This window comes from Lepisosteus oculatus, chromosome 20 (assembly GCF_040954835.1).
Source record: "Lepisosteus oculatus isolate fLepOcu1 chromosome 20, fLepOcu1.hap2, whole genome shotgun sequence".
Taxonomy (NCBI): Eukaryota; Metazoa; Chordata; class Actinopteri; order Semionotiformes; family Lepisosteidae; genus Lepisosteus; species Lepisosteus oculatus.
This window is the reverse complement of record NC_090715.1, coordinates 5,048,209-5,070,230: the sequence shown is the minus strand read 5'-3', so window position 1 is coordinate 5,070,230 and position 22,022 is coordinate 5,048,209. Positions and strand designations below refer to the sequence as shown.

The window sequence follows — 22,022 nt, the reverse complement described above, 5'->3', positions numbered from 1 at the left end:
TAGTATAAAAAAGACTTTACTTTCTTCATACCTATTGTTATATTTTAAAATAAGATAAATGATTAGGTTTTGGTCCAAAAAAAAAGTGTCCAGTTTATTCAGCCAGTCTTAAGATCCTGAGCACAGCCCAGTCTCGTCCCCTCCAGCTGTGATGGCCCTTGGGATGGATGGGGGGCATGGCAATGTTGCTGTGGGCTCCCATCACAGCACCAGCTTCCTGTCCGGCTGCTCTGCTCGCACAGCCCTCTGATGGCGAACCTCCAGGTGTTTGCTCTGGACTCTGTCGAAGTGCTCCAGCAGCTCTCCGTAGTCAACATGACATGGGGCAGGTCTCACTGAACCAGAAGGTCTTGTCTGGGGCCTGAAAAAAAGGGATTTATATCCTGAGAAGAAGCTCAGCTGCAGTATACAAACATTAAAAAAAACAACAAATTGCAGCACTGTTTTTTTTTTTAAGGCAAAACTAAAGTGCATTTGCCCAAAACGTAATTGATTTTCAATAACTCAAACCTAATGTGTACTTATAGAAAATATTTTTTCGTCACTGTTAGGCCCTTATGTTAATTTGACAGATATGATTCCTGAGACAAATGCAAAGAGCAGAAAGAGATTTCCACTGTTCTGAGGATATTACTTTGGATTATAACAAATCAAACCTAATTCATGAAAGAACTCAATATTTCTTTATCTGCAACTTTGTGTCACTGCATTCACCTAGTTCAACCCAAATGACTACCTAAAGCCTTTACCTTCTAAATTCCATTCTTCGTATGGATATGATTTTCTGTGTTATTTTCCTTGATAAACTAAAATATTCATAAGATGCACACCATACAGTAAATCAGAATTCATTTTTGAAACAATTACGAACTACACAATATTCATAAACATCTCTTAATAGTACAGTATCCCTCAAGCAGTGACAAATGTCTTAAACGCAAAGCAAATTAGTGCTGTAGGAGAAGCATTCACGGCTGTATTGGAATGCTTCGCTAGATGCCAGGTTGCTCTTGTCTCGTTCATTATGATCCTCTTGTTATTGGCCTCATGCAGGAGACTGATGTTGTGAGAAGACGCTGAGCTGCAGATTACAAACTTAGCCAGGCTACCCGAGCAGCCTGCTTACAGCCCTCTGTCCAGTGACCCTGAGGAACAAGGGGGCAGGTAATAACTGTTGTTTAGGGTCCATGAACTGCTTTACCATCTCTAGGGAACCCTTTTAATTTAATTCAGCCCTACAGACGTCTTCCCTGGTTAATGAGCTTACTTCTCTCTCAGTGTGGATCAGGCTGGCTAAGTCAGCATAAATCAAACCCTGTGTCCCAAGACAATAGCATGACTAACACCAACACCTCTGCTAGACATCATGATGCACATTTTGCAGGACAGTCCCAAACAGGCATACAGAACAAGCATGGTTTTGTACAGTTGTATCACAGCTGCAATGATTACAGTCCCAGTAGTGGTAAACAGACTTTAGAATTAACTATACCTAAATGGGATTGGTATTAGGTTAAAAAGAACTGCTTTTTTAAACTTAGTTCAGCTTTCAAAGGAAGTAAAAGAAAGGTGTCAAACGCCACAAGTTCAGTATAATCACAAAGTTTTGGAAATGATTTATATATTATTTCTAGTGTAGTAGAATGGATGGCTTTTCTATAACCAACTGAAAAGGGAGTTTAATCACTTCAAGGATTCAAGCTTGATCAAAAAGCTTGTCAAAAGCAGCATGATTCTTTATTTCTAATATGTAAAACAAATTAGAGTTAAATGATAATTTATAAACTGAAAAGGCTAAGAATTAGAACTGAAAATGAAATCAGTGTAAATGTTCACTTCCTGCAGATGATAAAAACCCGTTTATATTGTAAAAAGAGTTCAGAGAGGATGAATCAATCCCAGCTTCAATATCTCCTCTAACTAGGTCAGAATTGATGTCATGCTATGATGATCTCAGTGTGGCATACTCCAGATGAGCCCTACAAACCAAAGAGTTCACATGACATGAATGGAGGCGATTCAAAAAGAAGAGAAAAGGATTACAAACATAGATTTAGCATATTTAACTTAATGGTTAATGGAGAATAAAATATAAGAGTAAAAAAATAATTGAGCTGATAAAAATGTCATGAACACTTAGCTGCGGTCCTTCCTTAAGAATGATTTTTCCTAAGCCGATGAACATTACTGACAACAAAAGCCACTATCATATGTGTGGTACTATTTAAACTCTCCATCTGTCACTCAAATTCAGATTTTCAGGAAATTCTAAATGAGAACAGCTAATGTTTCTACAGGTTCTGAGCCTTAAAATCGGAGACAGAGTCTGGGGTTACTTCTGCACCAAGATCAAGTGTCAGTGGTGTTGCCTCACACATCAGGATTACTGATGTGTATTATTACCTGACCCATGCTCTCTGGAGGACATACGCTGGCACAAAGACTGCCATTCCCTCAGCTTTTACAGCACTCATTTTGTAAGCAGCCTTTATTTTTTCTATTCACAATAAAACAAGAGCAAAACTAAAAAAAGGGGGAAAATTGGTGAAGTGTGCCAGATATAATATAATGCCACAATTGTTATGCTCATTCCAGGACGCTTTTCATGGCCTGAGGATACTAGATAGGTTGGAAAGATGATAGGATTTTAATAAACAGTTTAAGATCAATATCAAGTGATGTTCCCATGTGTGAACGTCAGAAGGCACACAACTAACACAATGTGCTAAACAAAGTGAAAATAACATCATTTGGCCAAAAGGCATTCGTTTTGGCATTTTGGTGTTAACTTGTGAATGAAGTTAACTGGGTACACACTGAGGGGAAATGTACAACACACTGACAAAATGAAAAGGTGATGCTCATATTTCTAGAATGGCTTTTGCATCACATTGAAGATGTGGCCTTTGCAGAGGTTCACAAAATAATCTGCTCTTCATCAATGTCACCTTTTCCTAAAGGTCCGACCTTCCCAAGAAAAATGTCAACTTCAACACTGCTTCGTCAACCTCACCCAACTCTCACACTACCCTGCCAACCCCCCCGAACCATTTTTACATTTCCTAAACAAAGTTTTATACATGCTTGATTAACTCATATGGTAAATGGTGGTAAATGCCCAGACAGTGGTCACTGACTGTTTTCACACCATACTGTATGAACCTACAATATGCAATGCAGAAAGTTGTTGTGCTTCCCCAAATGTACTGGCATAGCACAAACACAATTATCAAGAAAAAATAGACAACGGAAAAAATAATCTCTGATGTCCTGCTCACAGTTTCTGTGCCTGCTTTATTCAGCAAAGCAAAAGTGATTTGGATAATGAACTTGAATTGCCTAGTCTCAAAGTCTTTTACTACCCTAAAGGACACTGCACTGAAACAAATCATTTATCCCAAACACGCAAGACGGTGAGGCTTGCTCTAGGATAAACAGTTTCGTCAGCTCCATAAAGCTGGATACTAAACTAACACATTCTTGGTAAGTTTTGTAATAAGACAGGGTTGAATTCATTTAATTTCCAGCTGATACTTTACAAGGATCACCTCAGTTTTTACCATTTTTTTTGTTTAGTTTTTAGGAGCACAAATGAACAATATAATAGAACAATGTATTTAAAAAAATGAACCCATTTTCACCCCAAATCCTCCCCAGATGATAATCCATCCCCTCCCCCTCTCCAACAACAAATCTTCCCCTTTCAACAGAGCAAAGTTCCCCTAGGGGAACTGAATCATCCTTCTAAAAATATTCACAAGTGGCTTGGAGAAGAAATTGGTTTTGTTTTCTCTAAACTTCCTAAAGAAAAAAAAAACCCAAATCCAAATTTAAAAATAAGGAATTGAACATTACAGTTGCAAATGTACTAAAACTTCCAGTGCTTAAAATGACACGCATTTTAATACATAACCGGTGCTACACGTTCGTGTCATTTTAACTCAAGTGATCAAGTTTTTTTCTCCTGCTTTGCATGAGGACCTGAGCTGACTTGGTTATGGATATGTTAGCCTGGCGACCAGATACAGGTATTTGTCATTCTCAAACGCACGGATAAAGTTCTCTTCAGAATAAACAGTGAAATATGGAACAAGAGAACATTGCAGACAACATGGAAGTACATTTAAAAATGAGAACAGGAGGCAGTTCTATAGCCAAAGCATTGTGGGACTATGGAGCAAGCTGTCCAGCCATACTGGTTAAGCTGATACTCTAGCTTCCATGAAGAAACAACTGGGAGAGATCACAGATCGATTAGCTACTTAAGCTAAATTGACTTAATGGCCTCTCTTTTGTCCATTTTTACATTCTTATGTAGTTAAGGTAAAAACAAACAAATACACATTAGTGATAATCACAAATAAGTCAGCTTGGCCTTGAACCCAACAGACTGCCACCTTTCAGCTCTGGAACATTACTCTGCTCTGACCCTCTGACCCCAACCACTGAGCTTGGAAAAGATTAGTCCTACGAACTGCAAAGGATCTTGATAAATCCATAACGCACAGGAGACTGAAGCTTGTGCCACTCTTATTAGCCATGTTGGGTCACATTGCCTTTTGTGATCTTCTCTAACTCCAAAAAAGTCTTACAGAACAGCAGGTTGCATGAGAAAGATGATCTTTGAGCTTTAGGCAAACAGGAAAAAAAAATAAAACAGCCAAGGAATGTTAATGAGACATTTACACAAGTTTATATTGTGACTCATGGAAGCGAGTTGATGTTTGGCACAATAACTCATTTACAGATGGAGATGGAGGTAGTTCTGGGTACAGAAAACTTACGCAGCTCGCATGAGCTCTGGGTTGGGTACACAGCGCAGACGGTGGGATAGCAGCTGGAACGCATGGCTCTGTGGCAGGAGCATGAGGAGGCCATACAGAGCCTTGATCAGGTAGGGGTTGTTCTCCACATCCAGGAGCTGCAGCCGCAGGTCTAAGGAGTGCCAGAAAGTTAGAGGCGGAGCAAAGCGCATCTTAAAAACAAACATCTGCTCAGCAAAGCCAATTTTATTTTTTGAAAGTAGTGAAAAATAAAACAAAATCTGTGCTATGTTTGGAGTTATACTTAGAGAGGGAACAGAAATCTAAAACTGTAAATAACGAAAGATCTTATCCGGTGTGAAACACCCAACACACTCCCCTTCCACATATACAACAGCCTACAGGAAAAGGCTCCACAATGAGCTGGGTACTGGAGAAGACGTGCCCTGCAATGGAGACCATACTTCTGACCATTCTGAGCTGCCTAAGCTTCCCTATCAAGTTCAGCCTCCATTTTGAAGGGTGAGCAAAAAAGATTCATGGCCATTTTCACCTCATGTTAGAAAATGACATCTTCAATATGGCGGGTACAAAAATGATTGCTGCTCTTGCCAATGAATTTTCATGACTGGACACACCAGTGCACGAATAAAGTGACGACGAAATTTTCTTCACTTTTCATTTCCTTTCTCCCTGCAGCCACATTGTCATCCTTCCCATCAGTTTTCATCTAAAAACCGCTACCATTCTGCACATCCAAACACATGCATAATTCTGTCTCATGTACAGTAAATAGCAAATATGACTGTTCCTATTCCCTTGTGCTGCCCCTTGGTGTACAGTATATTATTCAATCTCCTGTCTGGTTTTTGTCCTGCTTCTTTCTGTTAACGGTCTCTTTCAAAGTGACGAACAGTGAGATGACCAGAGCAGTATTGGTGGGGATGTATGGGATTGGAAGGGGTTGCGATATTGCCGTGCCAGTTTTCACCCGTCCCCACCCCCTCCTTCCGCCGTTATCCATCTTCCTGCCCACACAGCTGAATGTAGGTCTGTGCTTGCCTACAGCCATCAGCAATCAGTTCTGCCCCAGTTACTGATACGGCATTGGCAGGATAACAACCAAATGCGCACGCACACAGGCCAACAGAAACACAGACCCACATTCAACATCACTGCAGACCAAAGAGAAGATGTCTGCTAAAGAAAAAACAGACCTTAAGATATACGATGTGGTTATCTATGCTTTCAAAGTCATGGAAGCATAATATGACTTAAAGTTTGTGGACGGGCGATGAACAGGAGAGCATGCCGGACCAATGCTGAGTGGAGTGAGATCCCCAGACAGTATGCGATGAAAGTGGAGTGGGTTGGGCAGGTGTTACATATGGCGAGGTGTGCCGAGACTCACATGTAAAGATGGGGCTCTCGATGAGCTGCACCAGTTTGTCCACTTCCATCAGGAAGTCCACTGTCACTTCCAGGTCTCCGCTGATTGTTGATGTCAAGGAGAAAGCTTTGTCACACTACAGAATAGAGTATCACACCGAACAGATTTAAAGAAATGATGTATGAAATGATATAAGAAGGATTACCAGTAATGCTTGGTTTTTCTCACTTATACCCTTTATCTAACACAGAAAAGTCCTAAAACTAGCTGGCCTTTTTTGTCTCCAGCAGAACCTCCGTTTACTTGGTTCACCGCACTTCAGGAAGCAAGAAGTGATTAAGCACGTTTGGAATTCCCCCTTTCCAATTTGGGCCGACCTACAACTCTTTGGAAAAAAGGCTTCATTAAAAACAAAAGAAATTAATAAGAATGTTCAGGAGACTTACTGGGCTCTGGAAAAAAAAAGTTTAAAACACTGCTGACATTTAACATTCCAGACATCTACCATGAGCCCTACAGTAAACTGAAGCATCCTCATTAGAAATCTGCACAGCTTACTTCCTCTCTATAATGACCAAGTTTCACCTGCCATGCTCAAACAATAGTGTCCCCAGTGGAGTCCATTAGCAACATTTCCAAAGCAGTACATTATCGTCCACAATGTTTATAAACATAACATACAGTATACCAACTCTGTGTGCACGTCACAGCTGTGCCAGGAGTGCTAATGTGAAAGGAGCTGCAAATCTCTCAAGCTGCCATGCCCTAAACAAGCAAACAATAGAGATAAGAGGAGGAGGAAAGAGGTATTAAGAAACACAATCATTAATATTTCAAATTTGCTCAATCTGAATTATTTAAACAGGTTTTTTATGCTGCAGCCAGTAGTCTCAGTATTAAAGTACAACCTTCAGATCACCTCTCCCTAAATGTTTCTCAAGGGGTTGCAGAGGTCACCTCACTCTGAGCAGGGCTTCTAATATGCTGTCCCAGCAAAATGGGCTGACACACCACATAAAAGCTACAACCAACTTGACCTTAATAACACCTCATTCCCTGACTGATTTATGGCAACACTCAGCTTTCACTACATCTGATCCCATGTTGAAGAACCGTATCCACGCCCAACTTATCCAGAAACCCAGCTGTAGAGAGAACAATAATTACAGTGGTCCAATGCGGCCTGGTTTTTCAGTTCAGATTGCTGTCCCTTTTATTTTGGTTGGATAAAGGGACTATGCACTGATGAGTAGAAACAGGCAGCCAGAGCCACTCCCATCATGATGTATAAACAGCTCCTTCTGCCTTCTATAAATGGAGAAGTGAGGAGGAACAGGGTGGCTGGTGAGTTTACTGTGACAGTGTGAGTAGAAGACTGCACAGAATCTTGCCAGCACTGCACAAATATAAAACTGTACAGCCTTTTATTTGGCGAGGCAGATAATAGCTTCTTTTTGTTTTCACCACTGACATGCAAGGCAGAGATTTTCAGATTTTAAACCTGTCAAGTCAAAACTTAACAAAATGGCTTTGAGATAGAAGTCTATGGACAAATATCATGCTGCAAGGATGCAATATGCTTTTTTACTGAAGGAACCAGTCTGGTTACATGAAAATATTCCAATAGCAAAAAGGCTATAACTGGGAGACTAAAATCAGCATAAGAACCACAGATTGCTTTATAATACAGCAAATGTTTTTGTGTTCCAAACCATGCAGTAAAGTCAGGGTCAGAGGGACACAGAGCCATTCGAAATTATTCATTCTGGACAAGTGTAACCGATACCTTGGAACATTGCTGTTCAATCAAGAAAAGCAAACACACCAACGTTTCCAAAATAATACATTCGTCTGTGCATCAACCAGTAGGTGATGGCTTGATCAAAGCTTTTTCAGAGTTACACACCTCTCATTCTCAAAAGAGAAACACAGAACAATCAGAGAAATAAGAAAACTTTAGAGCCCTTGAAAAACATTTCACCCTGGATGTTAGTTGTATTTAATCTTGCTCGGGAACGATAATGAACCAGCCCACTCCAAATTAGGTTGCTTCTTATTTTTAAAAAAGAGATATAAGAAAGGCAAGCATTTTTCTCCTTATTTAGTAAAGTGTTTTAGGGGATGCATTTTATCTAAATCTCATGTTTGAATCCTGCCTAGTTTTAAATGCCATAATCTCCAGCTGTTCTGAGAAGTACAAAACATTCAATCAATCCTGTAAGCAAAATTGTGAAGCCTTCTGCATTAGGTTTTCATTGATCACAGCAAGGGGTAAAGAGAGTACCCTTTAATTACAATGGTGATGCACAAGCGCTAGAAATGGGGACAAAAGTGTTTTGCCACCTTAATCTGAAATCCTGCCTTAAAGCTAAGCAAGTGGAGTCATATCTAACCTTGCCAAACTTCACACACACCCAGCCAAAGTGCAGATAAGGCAGACTTCATTCTTAGCATGCAGGATGTTGCTCTGCAAACCTGAGAGAGGTCATAGTGTATTCAAATTCCTACAATAATGCTGCTCTGCATACATGGTTGTGTAAAGTGTTGGAATTTCCAATGCTATGTTTTGACATTGAGGCAGGCATTAAACTATACCCAATACTTTTATAAATTCATTTTCTGCCTAAGATTCTGCATTAACTTACTGTTTTATATGGCCTTTCAGCACATAGCTGAAGAGCTGTTTAATGTTCAGTATACCAAATTCCTGCAGTAACTGTGTGAAAAGCGTTTTGTCTCATCTTGTAGACCCAACTCAACTCAAGAGGATACAACTTCTGGATGAGATCATAGGCGTGCTTGTAGTTTTGTGTCAGGAAGCAGAGGGAGACGGTAGCAACGGGGTTGTGACACCAGGACCGGTACAGACAGCAGAACAGGGTGCAGCTCTCCTGGGGGAACAAATGCACACCCACAATGAGAGAGCAACCGAGAGCTATACCAAGTCACAGCAGCATGTATGCACCAGCTGCTCTGCACCCTGGGACAGTGACCAGGGCATAACAAAGTCAAACACAAGTGGGGGGACAGCAAGGCACAAGACATTTCACCACTTAAAATTATAAATGGTTTTCATGTATCACGTGAGGTTTTGAAGTATCAGCATACTGGCAATAGAAGGCTTGTAATTATATAAGTGCAGGACGGAAACAAGGTTATGAACAGTTCTTTACTTGCATATAGAAAGAGCAAGAAATTTCTATTTTCATAACACAAAATAGTTTTCTGAAAGTGCAGAACTGAAATCATGCAATACAAGTGTACAGGTAGATGACAGCTGGGAAATCACTGAAGAGGGAAAAGGCTCTACTTCAAATGCAAAACTATGCTTTTCTGGTCTGCACATAAGGAGATATCTGCTGCATCTGTGGGCTGTATACTTTTAAAGATGTGGCAAGGATTGTGCTACACTTATAACCAGTTAGCAGGTTGAATCTGTGTGTACCTGTGTGTGAAGGTCCTTGAGCTGGTTGCGCAGCTGGAAGAGTTCAGCGGAGGTTAGAAGGATAGTGTTGAGGGTCTGGACCATAGTGGATGCAAACTTGAGGTCTTCTTCTTTCAGAAGGATGTCAGCCATGGAGTGAAAAATATTCTCTGCATTCAAGAGGAGGCACAGCTGCCTGGGAAGATAAAACAAAGAGCCAAGTCAGCAGAGCCAGACTGCCTCCCTCACATAACTCAGCCTGCAGCCTTCGCTCTCTCGCTGACAAACCCCATCGCGCTGCTGCCCTACGAAGGCATTCGGATCAGCAGCAGCTTTGGTAAATCCAGCTGACAGCAACCGAGAGGTTCTTCATCTTAGGATGAAGAGTTTGAAGGGTCAATGAAGATCATCTGGACCATGAATTAGGCAATTCACAACAAGGGGAGAGCAACAGCCTACCACAGTTTCACTGATGCATCTCTTCAGGGAATCTTTCAGAAATATGAATTTGTGCTTATTGACTAGTGCAATGCATTCTTCCATTACTGGGGTAGCTGGGCCTCACACTCCTGCTGCACCTTCATAAGTTAAATAAACCATTGGACTTCCCACATGTCGACGGCTCAGGTCTTTCACACTTTTTTACTTTGCCATCAGCATACAGAATGGTTATTTAGTTGGGGGCGATACTGCCGTCATTGCAGGACTGACCATAACTGTACATAAATGACAAGGGAACAGTAATGCTTTCTGATTGCAGGATGTTCTGAATGCAGAAATAGCTTAAGTGGGTTATTTTCAGCAAAGTGGACAATCTGGCGTTAGACTTTTGTACGAACAAAGTGGAATGAATGCCACCTACTCATGCTGGCCTCCCACTGATGCTAGTGACATACTTGTGGGAGCCTGAGTGTAGTTTTGTTAATGGCAAGAGGTGCATGTTATGAAAGGTCACGATAACAGTGTAGGACGATGATGGGTTTCTGCGACTCCCTCCCATCCTTTTCCGTGTCTGTGGGCAGAAGTACATCCAAACCAGCGCGTTAACACATGCTTTTTGTTCTTGACTTGGGGGGGGGACATAACCAGTAGAAATTAGGCCAGAGTGACACACAGCCAGAACCTTCCCTGCTGCTGTCACCCAGAGATTTTACAGTGATTCAGGCATATGCAAATTCCATGTTTAACCACTGTATTTCTCTGGTGCTGCAGTTTGTTTCTTTTGTTCTGCTACTTTGGACAACTAAGTACCTATTGCAACATCACTTCACCAGTAGAGTCAAACTAACCTGTCTCCCAAAGGTCTAATCCCAGCTCATGTGCCCTATTAATAGGTGAACAATCCATAGCTCTGTGCGCAATGAAGGCTTCATCAGGGTGAAATACAGTACACCCCCACATTCCACCCAAGGATCTCTCATCTGCAGCTCTCTAGGGCTCTCATCATTGCCTCTCCTTCTTACAGACATCAACTGCACACCCATTCATCTCTTCTCCACTCTCTGTTACCAACAAATGTGCTGTGGCAGTCCTCCAAGGACTTGTAGGCAACAAGTAAGAGATGCTACGGCTTACGTTATCTTTGTTTTCGCCTACACTGACTGCTCCAGGGTGATGTCTTAGAACGTTTCATGTGACAGAATCAAAATGTACTCTTAACAAACCTCAACATTTTCGCATATATCCCTCTGTGTTGCAGCCCTTTGTCTATAAAAGCACTTCTAGTCTTCTTGCTGCACACAGAAACCTACATCCTCTTGCCACAGGATAACAAAGATAATGGTAAGACAGTGATCAACCTTTAAAGCAAAAAAAACAAAGAGACAAACACATATGAGTGCGAGACTGTTGAAGGTCAGAGTTTTTTTTCCCCCAACATTTACCCTTATGTTTTGGCCTTCACTCTGAAATAAACTAGTAAGAGAGGTGGTCCCTTGCAGTACTACAAGACCCAGTATTTCTCAATATGCCCTGTCCACTAAAAACAATTTAAATCCCTCATAACTGGAGCTACAAATAAGTGACGCCCACCATACATCAATTTAAAAATCCTTATATTTGCAAGAATATAATAGAACAGGAATTTCAAAGGAATATTTTTCTAATTCTTCATTTATGTTTTTGAAATACAGTGGTTACAAATATAATGAAGACTAGTTTCTAGATTGATCCTAAATATGTATGAATAATTATTTCATGCTTTTCAAATACTCAGGGAGCACAAAGGCATGAAACAACCATTAGTACTAATTGAAGGGCACCATCTGTCAAGAGGAATTCAGTGTCCCTGTGGACAGATTATTTCCCACAATTGTATAACCATCAGAAAAATGATAGTCCTTTCGAGACACTTAGTAGCCATATCAAGCAGTTTGTCAGTCAGTGCTGTCAAGTGATTGTGTTCCACGAACCTGAATGCCCATGAAACCTTCAGAGAGACAGACCCAACAGATACTAGATTTGAACAGCACACCTCTCTTCAAGATACCCGTGTACAGTAGTGGATTCTTTGATGTAAGCCAGAAATCTACTGAAATAGATTTGTTTTCTTGTACAAAAGTCGTTTAGGCCTGAAAGTTTCTGGGCCTGTAACCTGAGACACTGCTGAGATACTGAGAACAAAGACACTGCTACAGCCTTGTACAATATTCCTGATGCACTTGGTGACCTCCATAACAAGCCAAAAAAGCTGCTTTCGGAACTCCTATAAAGAATAAACTCGTCTTCGTAAAGATGTCTTCTTTATCACGGTAAGGAGTGAGAGCCTAAAGGAGTGAGGAGTAATGAGCAAGGAGTGAGAGCCTAAATTAAAAAAAAAATACTACAGGACATAATGTCCAAGAAGCAGTCCCAACATATTTCAGAGTAATTCATACAGAATATACTGTATATAAAAAACACATGTGGCATGCCTAGAGAAAACAACAAATGTATTTTTGAAATTTAGAAAAGTGACTATTTTAAATGATGTGGTTTGCTCAGACAATTAAAATAGAAGATAGCATTAAAAAAATAAAAAACAAAACTTTTTTTAAACACGCAAGACAACTAATTAAAAGTTCTGTGGGTTAAAAGTGGAAAGTCAAAATAACTTAATTCTGTACCAGAGAAGACTGTCTAAACCTATATGACACTAAAGTAAAACTGTGCTCTGATTTGCTTAACAGTCTATGGGGGTTTCAGAGTAAAATGGCTCTTTTGCTGCCAGTAAAACTTCCAATTAAATCTCTCATTAACAGATGTATCTCCTGTTTCAAATTAAATTTTAAAGCATAACCTTGACAGCAGGTGCTTTATTTAGAAACACATGGAAAATGTCATCAGGAAAAAATGAATGGAAGGTAAAGCTGTCTTTAATAACCTTTTTAAATACTGCATTAATTATATGTACGCCACAAGTGTTAAGGAAATATTCTCATAGTTTAAAAAAAATAATGCCCATATAAATGATCTCACTACTATTAAATGTGCACTTCAGTGCATCAGCTCTACTATGCTGCCCGTTACGACTGAGGGCAGTGGTCTGGGACCTCTTCACGGCTCCATCAAGGACTGATGCCAGGGACAGGGTGGCACTGTGTTTCTTCACTGTGACTGAAACAGTAAGAAACAGGGGACCCGAGCATACAGACGTATAGCTGACGGCCTCGTCCTCCCACACAGGAAGGGATCACTTTGCACTTTCTTCACAAGGGAGGATTGAACCAGGAAACGTCCTATCACATGTGCCACGGGTGATGGTTACACGGCATTTCAAGCTGTAGTTCGGTCGACTAATGGGAAACCTTTCAAAGCCTGGAGGGACAATTTAGTATAGCCAGTTGAACCTAACCTGCAGACATGTGGGAAGGGAGAGGAAACTGGAACTCCAGGAGAAAACTAAGGAGGACAGGGGGAGGACGTGCAAACTCCTGCCTAGAATCAACACAGAAGAACCAGGAGCTGTGATGCAGCGGCACCTACTGAACCACTATGCCACCTGAATGTTGAGAGACAGTAACAATGGGAATATAAACTATTGCGACTGATCCACCAAAAGTCCAGTATTTCAACTGGGACTTAATGTTGACTGTGTCCACCAAAGGCAAAAGGCAGCCACTTTTGCTGGGAATCCTTCTAATCATAGTTAAATGACTGCTAGGAGCCTCAGTCCTTCCCACATGCACAGATAAGGAACCAAACAGAAAAGAACGTATGCTTTTTTAAACAAATTTAAAGCATCTACACTGACTCTATGCAACACTTAAAATCTAAAAATTCACAATTTTATCATTTGAGATTACAAAGCGGGGTGCGTTTTATTCTTATAAGAAATAACACCCTGCCATTTCACAGCTCTTCTCTCCTGACACAAGCTTTTTTCCCCCAGGACGGATGTGTATTGACTCTCTCTGAATACGGCTGATCCACAGGCCTGATGCAGTTGCCATGGTGATGTTGAAGGAAAACATCTGGGGAAGAGAACCTGCCCCTTTAAGAGCCCCAGTGTGCATCCCAGTGCGAGTCAGTGTGCACCATTGCACTCATTCCACACATACTTGGCAGGAAATCTCTCTACTACAGATGTGTTTCAGCACCCAAACTCCAATAAGAAAGTAACACAACATGCGGTTAATGTTCCCATTTAAGAACTCTTGAAAAGTCACGAAAAAATGCATTTTTTTCTTTTACAGTCATACTTAAGCTCCCTTCTTTTCAAAGGAAACCAGACATCACAGCAGAAATATTGACCAGCGGACCCGTTTATGACACCCTGCCACAGGACCTTCTGGGAGAGGGGTCATAGCCGCCTTTTATTTGGTCCTTGCAACGCAAAGGAAAAGCACCCAACAAAATATGTGCTCAGTTATAAAAGTACAAAAGGTTGGAACGGCTTCACAGAGCGTTTTAAATCTGAGACATGGTAGGAACAGTGTGGTAACTGCAGTGTGGCAATCCTTTTGCATGATAAACAGGTCTGGGTTTCAAGCACCAACTCAATATTCAATAGAATTTAACTGGCCTATAGCAAAATAATTCATTATTTGCTATGTACACACTAGAGAGATATTGTAGGGAATGAACAACCTTGCAAATACCATCATCTAACAGTAATATGGGGGATTGGCTACAGACACAAAAGCAACCACATTTTTGGTATAATAACTATGTAATCAAAAAATAAACAAGTGATCAATATGTATATTTGCTATAAATGGAAGTTTATCGCAAATGCAAGATACATAGAACTAAAAGTCTTTCACCAGACTTGCATTTAATGTACCATTCTTTATGTTTTCCTCTTCTTCTAAATGAAATACTCTTAAGCTTTGCACTGTACCTACAGAACGAGTGCAGTGAGCTCACAGCAAGCTTGCTCAATAATTCAACTTTCATGCTCAACATCATCCCTTCTTTCCCTTTTAGCCTGTCATCCACTCGCTGCACTATTGTTCCATTCTCTTTTAGTTGCTATGATTAAGAGTCTAGATTAATGCTGAAATACTGTAACGTACTGAATGTTAAAATTTCATTAGAGCACAGTAACAAAGTGTCGTTATGCAGCTGGGGGAAGAGAATGAATTGTATTGAATATTCAAAGCCAAGAACTACAAATCCATGAATTGCAAGGGTTTTCTGCATGACTTAATATACCTAGAAACACAGGCCAAACAGGACTGTATTTTCAGGCACACCACCCGGCACAGGTAGCCCTCTATCTGCCAAGCTAAAAGGGAATTATTATAATCATAATGCAATATCATATTAATGGTAGAATTAAAATGCAATTGTATTGTGTGTGGTGATCAAACATCAATTACAAGAAAATGTAACGGAAGTGTAAAACCACACAGAGCAGACTCCCCCCCCACCAGAATGTTAGACATTGAACAACAAGGGCAAATGAAATATACATTAAGGTAGATTAAGTTCCAGTGCATTGAAATAGGAGCGACACCAAAGGCAATGACAAGTCATATATATATAGACTTAAAATGTTTTATAACCCACCTCTCGAGGACTGTAATGTTGCTTTGTTAAAGAAATCAAATACAAATCACCCATGTTGCTGATGAATATTTCTTTAGACAAAATATATGTCTAAAAATATAAGAAAAATTAATGATAAAGTCCAATATAGTTATACATTGTCCCATTTTTCAAAAATACTACTTTTTTGTTGCAGGAAGCTTACTTTCTGACTATTACCTTTGAAAACACTGAAATTCTACTTATTTTCTAAATATATGCAAAAGTGTAACGTGTGCCATGGCTGTTCCAAGAATACAAGGTAATTGCGTAACATGTATCTTTCTCTGATAGCCCAACCTAAGTATGGAGAGGTGGAAATAAAAGGTGTTAGGGTCCATGTTTGGCCCTTTGTTTAACATAGATTACCTTCACTTTATTTCCTTTCTGTGTAGTGTTTATGTTCAGTGTATACTGTGGTGGTGGAGAAGGGGAAACCCCATTACCTGTAAAGTGGTTTGAGTGGTGTGTCCAGAAAACCACTTATATAAGTGTAAGGATTTCATTCATATATTATTATAACAGCAAAAACAAATATTAACAGGATCATCTTACTTGTTTTCACCTGCACAGTATTAATAGTATGTCGCATTATCAGATGCAAGCAATGAAAAACACTCTCCTGAATGTGGAGGTCACTACATCCCCTGTGAAACATTCTACAGCATCAGTAGTCAGGTGCAAAGGAGAGTCATAGTGACTGGTCAGGAAACCATGTGCTTCCCGGTTGTTGAACAGAGCATCGCAGTTGGAAAACACAGTCAGATAATCTAATAGTTCAAAATCACAAAAGTCTCAAGTTGTACGTCAATAACTACGATTATTATATTCATGGTATTAATAAGCCTCAGCTGATGTTGTGCTAACAGCATGTCCTACCTGATAATGAAGGCACCCCTGATCTCCAGTAGTTTCCTCTCCATGCTGAATCTGTTGAGCAGGTTGATCATGAACTTGTAGAAGTAAGAGTTCATGCTGGGGGTGGAGGGGGAACAATCTGTACCTTTCGAACCTGCAGCACAGGACCAGGATAGATGTCAGATACACTGGAACTTTTATCAGTACCTCCAATGACATAAAATGGGGACTTTGTAGAACATCATCACTGTAGTACGATGCAATCACCAAGGGCAAGAAACCGATTTGGGCTGAAACGGATTTAAATCCTTCAAGTCTCAATCTTTCTACAATGATGTCAAAGCAAAAAGCAGACCAGATGTGTGTATAATGGCTCAGGAGCATACAAGCCTTTAATTTTGTGTTACAAAATCACTAATGTAATAACTAATAAGAAGATAAAATTAGTAACTGCAGATAAACAGGACTCACTTATTGACTTATTAATTACTTGATTGTATGATCATTTTAAAATACGACCTATGAACTGCAATAGAGCAGACTGTGGACAGCAGTGTAAAAAAGAATGGAGTCTCACAAGGATACATTACTGTATCTCTAGGCATATGTGAGACAGTGACTATAAGATAAAAAACAGTACTTATGAAAGAACTGCCCCTGCAATTAAAAGGGAAATGCCATATATAATAATTCCTGAAATTAATGTTAAAATACATTGAAAAAGAATTACATGGATATTGTTCCTGACTAGACATTTGCCTTTGTGTATATACACATAAACACACATGCATACAGAATGTATTTGAGATTTTTTGTGGACATCTGCATTGCACTATTCCATAATGTGCCCTAGCTTTCATCTCTTAATCCAAACAGGAATGCCAATAAATAAATGGCTTCTGAATCACATTGTTGTCCCAGCACACTCCTTACTCGCCCACTAACGAGAGACAGCTGGGGTCTGGTCCTCTCTGAAATCCCAGCGACAGAGGGCTGCAGGAATTTCTGGGAATCTGTTTAATGTGGAAAAAAAGGACTTGGAAGCTTTCCCTGGGGACTGGAAAACATCTTTGTGGGTCAAAGGTGAGAAAAGACGCATTTGAAATCCCAACACTGGGGAAAGGCAGCCTTGAGGGGACAGAGGGAGTCAAAGAAAAATACAAAAGTCCTTTCCTCTACATACTCAGAAGAGGAAAAGACATTGCAAACTGCGGTCATGTACTTCTTTTCCCTGTATTCAACAAGACAGTATGCATCAAAACCAAGTTATAGCTGGGCTGAATGATCACTGATCTAAGCCTCTCTGCGTCTTTTCCTAAAATGCAGGAATGCTACCATGAAAGTTTACAGATTTTAACAAACACTCATGGACATTTTAAAAGTTGTCCAGCACAGATACAATTCACTAATGCTTGAGAACTTTTCTTTTGAGCTCAATACTTATCAATTGTTAAGTTATTCAGAAAATGACTGACTTTGTGGAATTAAAATAACTTTAAATTGCTGCACGCAGTGACCCAGTTATGTAGAGCTTGTAAACATACAGTCTATTTTCCACTACATATTAGATTAGGCTTTTTTATTTTTAAAACTTGGGCCCATTGTTTCTTTTCGAAATACTTACCGACATGGGATTTCCTCTATGAGGCAAAAGATGAGTGTTCTTAATTTCTCACCGAAGTGTTTAAGAACAGACAAACTCAAGATGGGCCATGGGTCAAGGTGGGATTTTCTTGACCTTTGTTCCCCTCTGATGTTTTACAACATCTCCATCTGCCCATCAGCATCACAGGCAAGCAGGCTGCTGTTGCCAGATGTGCAGAACAGAACTTGGCTATAAAATGAAATCTGACTCTGTGTGCCCTGTTGCAGGCAACCCGTGCTATGCCTATAAAAGGAATCTGTGGCCTGTGGAAATTTTCAATTAGTTTCTGTTCTGTTTCTGTAACACCTATCACCTTACACTTCAAACTGCTTCACTCTAGACGCTGCTGAACACTAGCTCTGTTTGAAAAGTAAATGTTTATACAATAATACTTAAACATATTTTTTATTTAAAGGAAAATGGTGGTTACAATTGCAGACATTCTGTGGAGCTGGGTAATATATTTTAATACCCTCCTGCTCCTTATTTTTTTATTACCGACTTCGAAATCAACACAGCAAGGTCAAGGAGGTCACACAGTGAGTGGCTAAACTGAAGACAGTATTTTCTTTCTTTCTTTCGTCGACCTCACTCCCTCACAAGACAAACCTTCTGAGGAAAAAGCTACTTCGCAGTCTCCTGGTGAGCCAAAGAGTGATTTGATCCATTTCAGAGAAACATGGGCAGTCATTTCCATGACAATAAGCAGCTTCCTCTCCTCTGTGCCACACAATGCACCGTTTATCATTCCATCCAGCACACACACGCATCCCAGAGTGCTCTGGGGCCAAGGAGGAAGGGAGTACGTCGTCATGACAACTGCTGGGAATGGGGGGCCATCAGCATGCACTTCCACATCCAGACTAATATCTACACAATGGCAGATTACAAGTCTCGAGACAAGGCATCGAGATGAGTGGTGTTTGTGTGCTGTGGTACTGTATGTCAGCTCCACCTTACACATTCATTCAAATTATTTTTTAAAATGCTGTGGTCAATGAGGGTATCAAGAGGTTGTGAAAACATACTCTGATGGACGTTTGCTATGATTGCGATGTTGATCGAAAAGCCCTCTGGCCTTCTTGTGCCTCTGTCAGGAATATCGTGAAATAACACCCAAGTACAGGGTGACAGATACCGTTGTTCACATTTTCTTTAAAACCAAATGGAAGAAGTGGATGATAATTGTTTCAACTTCTTTCGGTAACAGTGTCCTCCTCATGAGAGGAGTAAATCCTGACGACCTGAGAGTGAACCAGAGCTGAGGAGCCCCAATGCAAAGCCCCCAAAGAAACAGGAAAAGGCAATAAATCCAATTAGAGACAATGAGAGGAGAAGGGGGAGCAACAAAGGAAATGGGAACAGACAGGGGGGAAAGGGACTCCAGAGAGAGACACATGAATATATATATATACAAACAAGCAATGAAAAATATGTTAATCATGGCACAATTGCTTTGGACTAAGAGTCGCTGATTCAGTGGGTGAGATCAAGAAACAGCATTAATCCACATGCCTTTGAAAATAGAGTAATCAGAAATCCCCACTAGGGCACCAAATGAAGACACAGAAAAGAGAGTGTTTGTTACCTAGAACATAAGAAAGGTTGCATACAAGGGGAGGCCATTGGTCCAGTCATGTCTGTTTGGTCATTAGTGCTTCATTTATCCATGGATCTTCTCCAGCCACGTCTTGAAGGAAGCCAGAGTACTGGTTTCCAGAGCAGGACAGGGTAGATTGTTTCTACAATCTTTTGCGTCAAGTGTTTATGGTTCTTAACTTACTCCCACATACTGTAGTATTCCTAATTCTCCCGTATTTATGCCTGGTCAAGGGTTAGTTCATAGCACTGTCTGAAGTTCCAGAGCTACAAATCAAGTAAGGGGTCAAAAGGTTAAAGGCTTTGTCATTTAGGGGGTAAATGACCTTTCATTCAACCATCCTGTACTGTTGTATAAATCATATGATGGTATTTATATGAAGCCTAATCATGAACACTTAAAAGGTATAGACCTGATAATCATGCACAGAAAAAAAACAAAAGAAAAAAAAACTGTCCAGAAAGGAAAATCCAAAAATGTATTCTTAAAGTATCTTACTAACCAGTTGTGCTATGAACATTGCAGAGCAACTGAAGTTTAAGATAAAAGATTTGCAGCTCAGTCAAAGTATAAGAAGGAGCCATCACTCTGATAAACAACTGAGCTGTTACCTATTATTAGAAAGATGTGAAAGAGAAAGGCTGGCCTCTGCTGTCAGCGTCAGAAGGGCAGAGGTTCACACTCACCCACACCTGGCTGGACGGGCTTGGCTGATGCAGGGACCTGGAGCTCTGCTTTGCTCTCGGCATTGTCACATGACCCTGGAGCGTCTGTCTGACCAGCGGGGGAGGAGGCGATCTCAGCCAGAACCTCCAGGTCCTTGAGAATGACCTGGGAACAAAAGGATGGGGTCAGCGGGAGAGAACAGCGTGCGATCTCTTCATTCATCCAAAAACCCGCCGGCCCACGGCTCTGAGGAAGGACAATGTTGCGTGTCGTCTTATCCGCCCTCCAAACAAAATAATTTTAAATAAAGACAAACACTTCCATGAGCTACAGGCAGCAGTGTGGACTTGCAGTGATGACTGAATGGAAGGGGATTCAAGCACAAGGAGGGTTCAGGCACTCCTGAACCAAGTACAGCTCTCAGATTGCTCCAGTAAAATGCCCAGCTGTATAAATGGGTACACATTTAAATTGCTCTGGATAAGAGTGTCAGCCAAATAAATTAATCTACAGTAACTTTCAAACATACAGACTCAAGCCCTGTACTAAACTCATAGCTAGGGGACCAAATTACCACTGTCAAAATAACATATCTTTCAAAGATTTCCTCTGTCAACTAATCAGTTAAGAATAGCATACCAACTCTTATTTTGGATGGGTCTTAAAAAAAACATGGCAAATTACAGCACCTTTCACTACCAAAAGGACTTGCATGATGTCTTCAGTATGGGAAGTCCCAGAATGCAGTGAATGGGACATTGCTCAGATCAGAAGTACAGAGAAATCAGTACAGTTGTAGAAACTTCTACAACGACACCCTCAAAACCATTGTAGAACTAGAAACGGAGAGCAAAAAGCCATGTCCTTAATATGCGATGTTATGAACTTAAACATGAGTGTTTGTTTACATTTAGAAGCAGAGATTGAATTGGGAGAGTGATTTTTTTTTAATTTAAGAGCAGGTTTTGGTGTGTAATTCAACAGACCATTTGATCTAAAAGCAGAAAATTAGTTTTTATTTTTTTAATTATATAATCTATATTTTGAGCCAGTCATTGGACCTTTTTTTTTTGCAGGGTAAACAAATATCCTCAGCCTTGCAGAGGAAGCATACAGGAGCCCCACTCAACCCCTCTCCATCCCCATTCCCACGATCAGTCAGCCCTTTCTATTCTCAGCTCCAGGGCCCTGTCAATGAAAACACGAGTGACCTTTCACTCAGCCATTTCCTCAGTGAATGAAGTTTGCAAACTCTGGGGAAGACACTTCGACATTCCCTCGCCCTCCTTCAATCAGGCCTTTCTCAAATCACACGGCAACTCGCCCCACACAAACCATGACCCTCACAGAAAAATAAACACAAACACAGCGTCATTCCCTCGAAAGTAGCCTGTTTTTTCCCTGAAAGGGACATCACACTGCAGATAGAACTTGTGAGGTTCCAGCCACAAAACTCAAATGAGTCATTTAAATCTCTAGGGAAGGTTTTTAAACACAATGTGTACCCACTAGTTTAAAAACATAAATGTGAAGTATATACATTGACTAAAAACTGCTACTAATGCCAATCTTTTTTATATCTATTCCAAACTGTTTGCAAATCCAACAACTTCAAATGCTAAGTGGGGAAAAATGATTGCCTCTGCAGCAGTTGATTTGACATAACC

The 22,022-nt window shown here is 40.4% G+C and overlaps 1 protein-coding gene across 2 annotated transcripts in view; it reads right to left on the bottom strand.

Moving 5' to 3' along the window:
* The window catches only part of vac14 (vac14 homolog (S. cerevisiae)), a 47,294-nt gene continuing 25,272 nt past the window's right edge, over positions 1 to 22,022 (bottom strand). The window contains exons 13-19 of one of the 2 annotated variants that reach the window (XM_015368635.2): positions 20,376 to 20,520; positions 16,466 to 16,598; positions 9,599 to 9,773; positions 8,926 to 9,044; positions 6,175 to 6,254; positions 4,785 to 4,935; positions 1 to 361 (exon numbers count right to left, since the gene is read on the bottom strand). In XM_015368635.2, coding sequence (XP_015224121.1) covers positions 202 to 361; positions 4,785 to 4,935; positions 6,175 to 6,254; positions 8,926 to 9,044; positions 9,599 to 9,773; positions 16,466 to 16,598; positions 20,376 to 20,520 — 963 coding nt within the window. In that variant the 3' untranslated portion in view covers positions 1 to 201. The remainder of the gene's footprint in view (positions 362 to 4,784; positions 4,936 to 6,174; positions 6,255 to 8,925; positions 9,045 to 9,598; positions 9,774 to 16,465; positions 16,599 to 20,375; positions 20,521 to 22,022) is intronic. The other variant, XM_015368636.2, reaches the window with a different exon arrangement.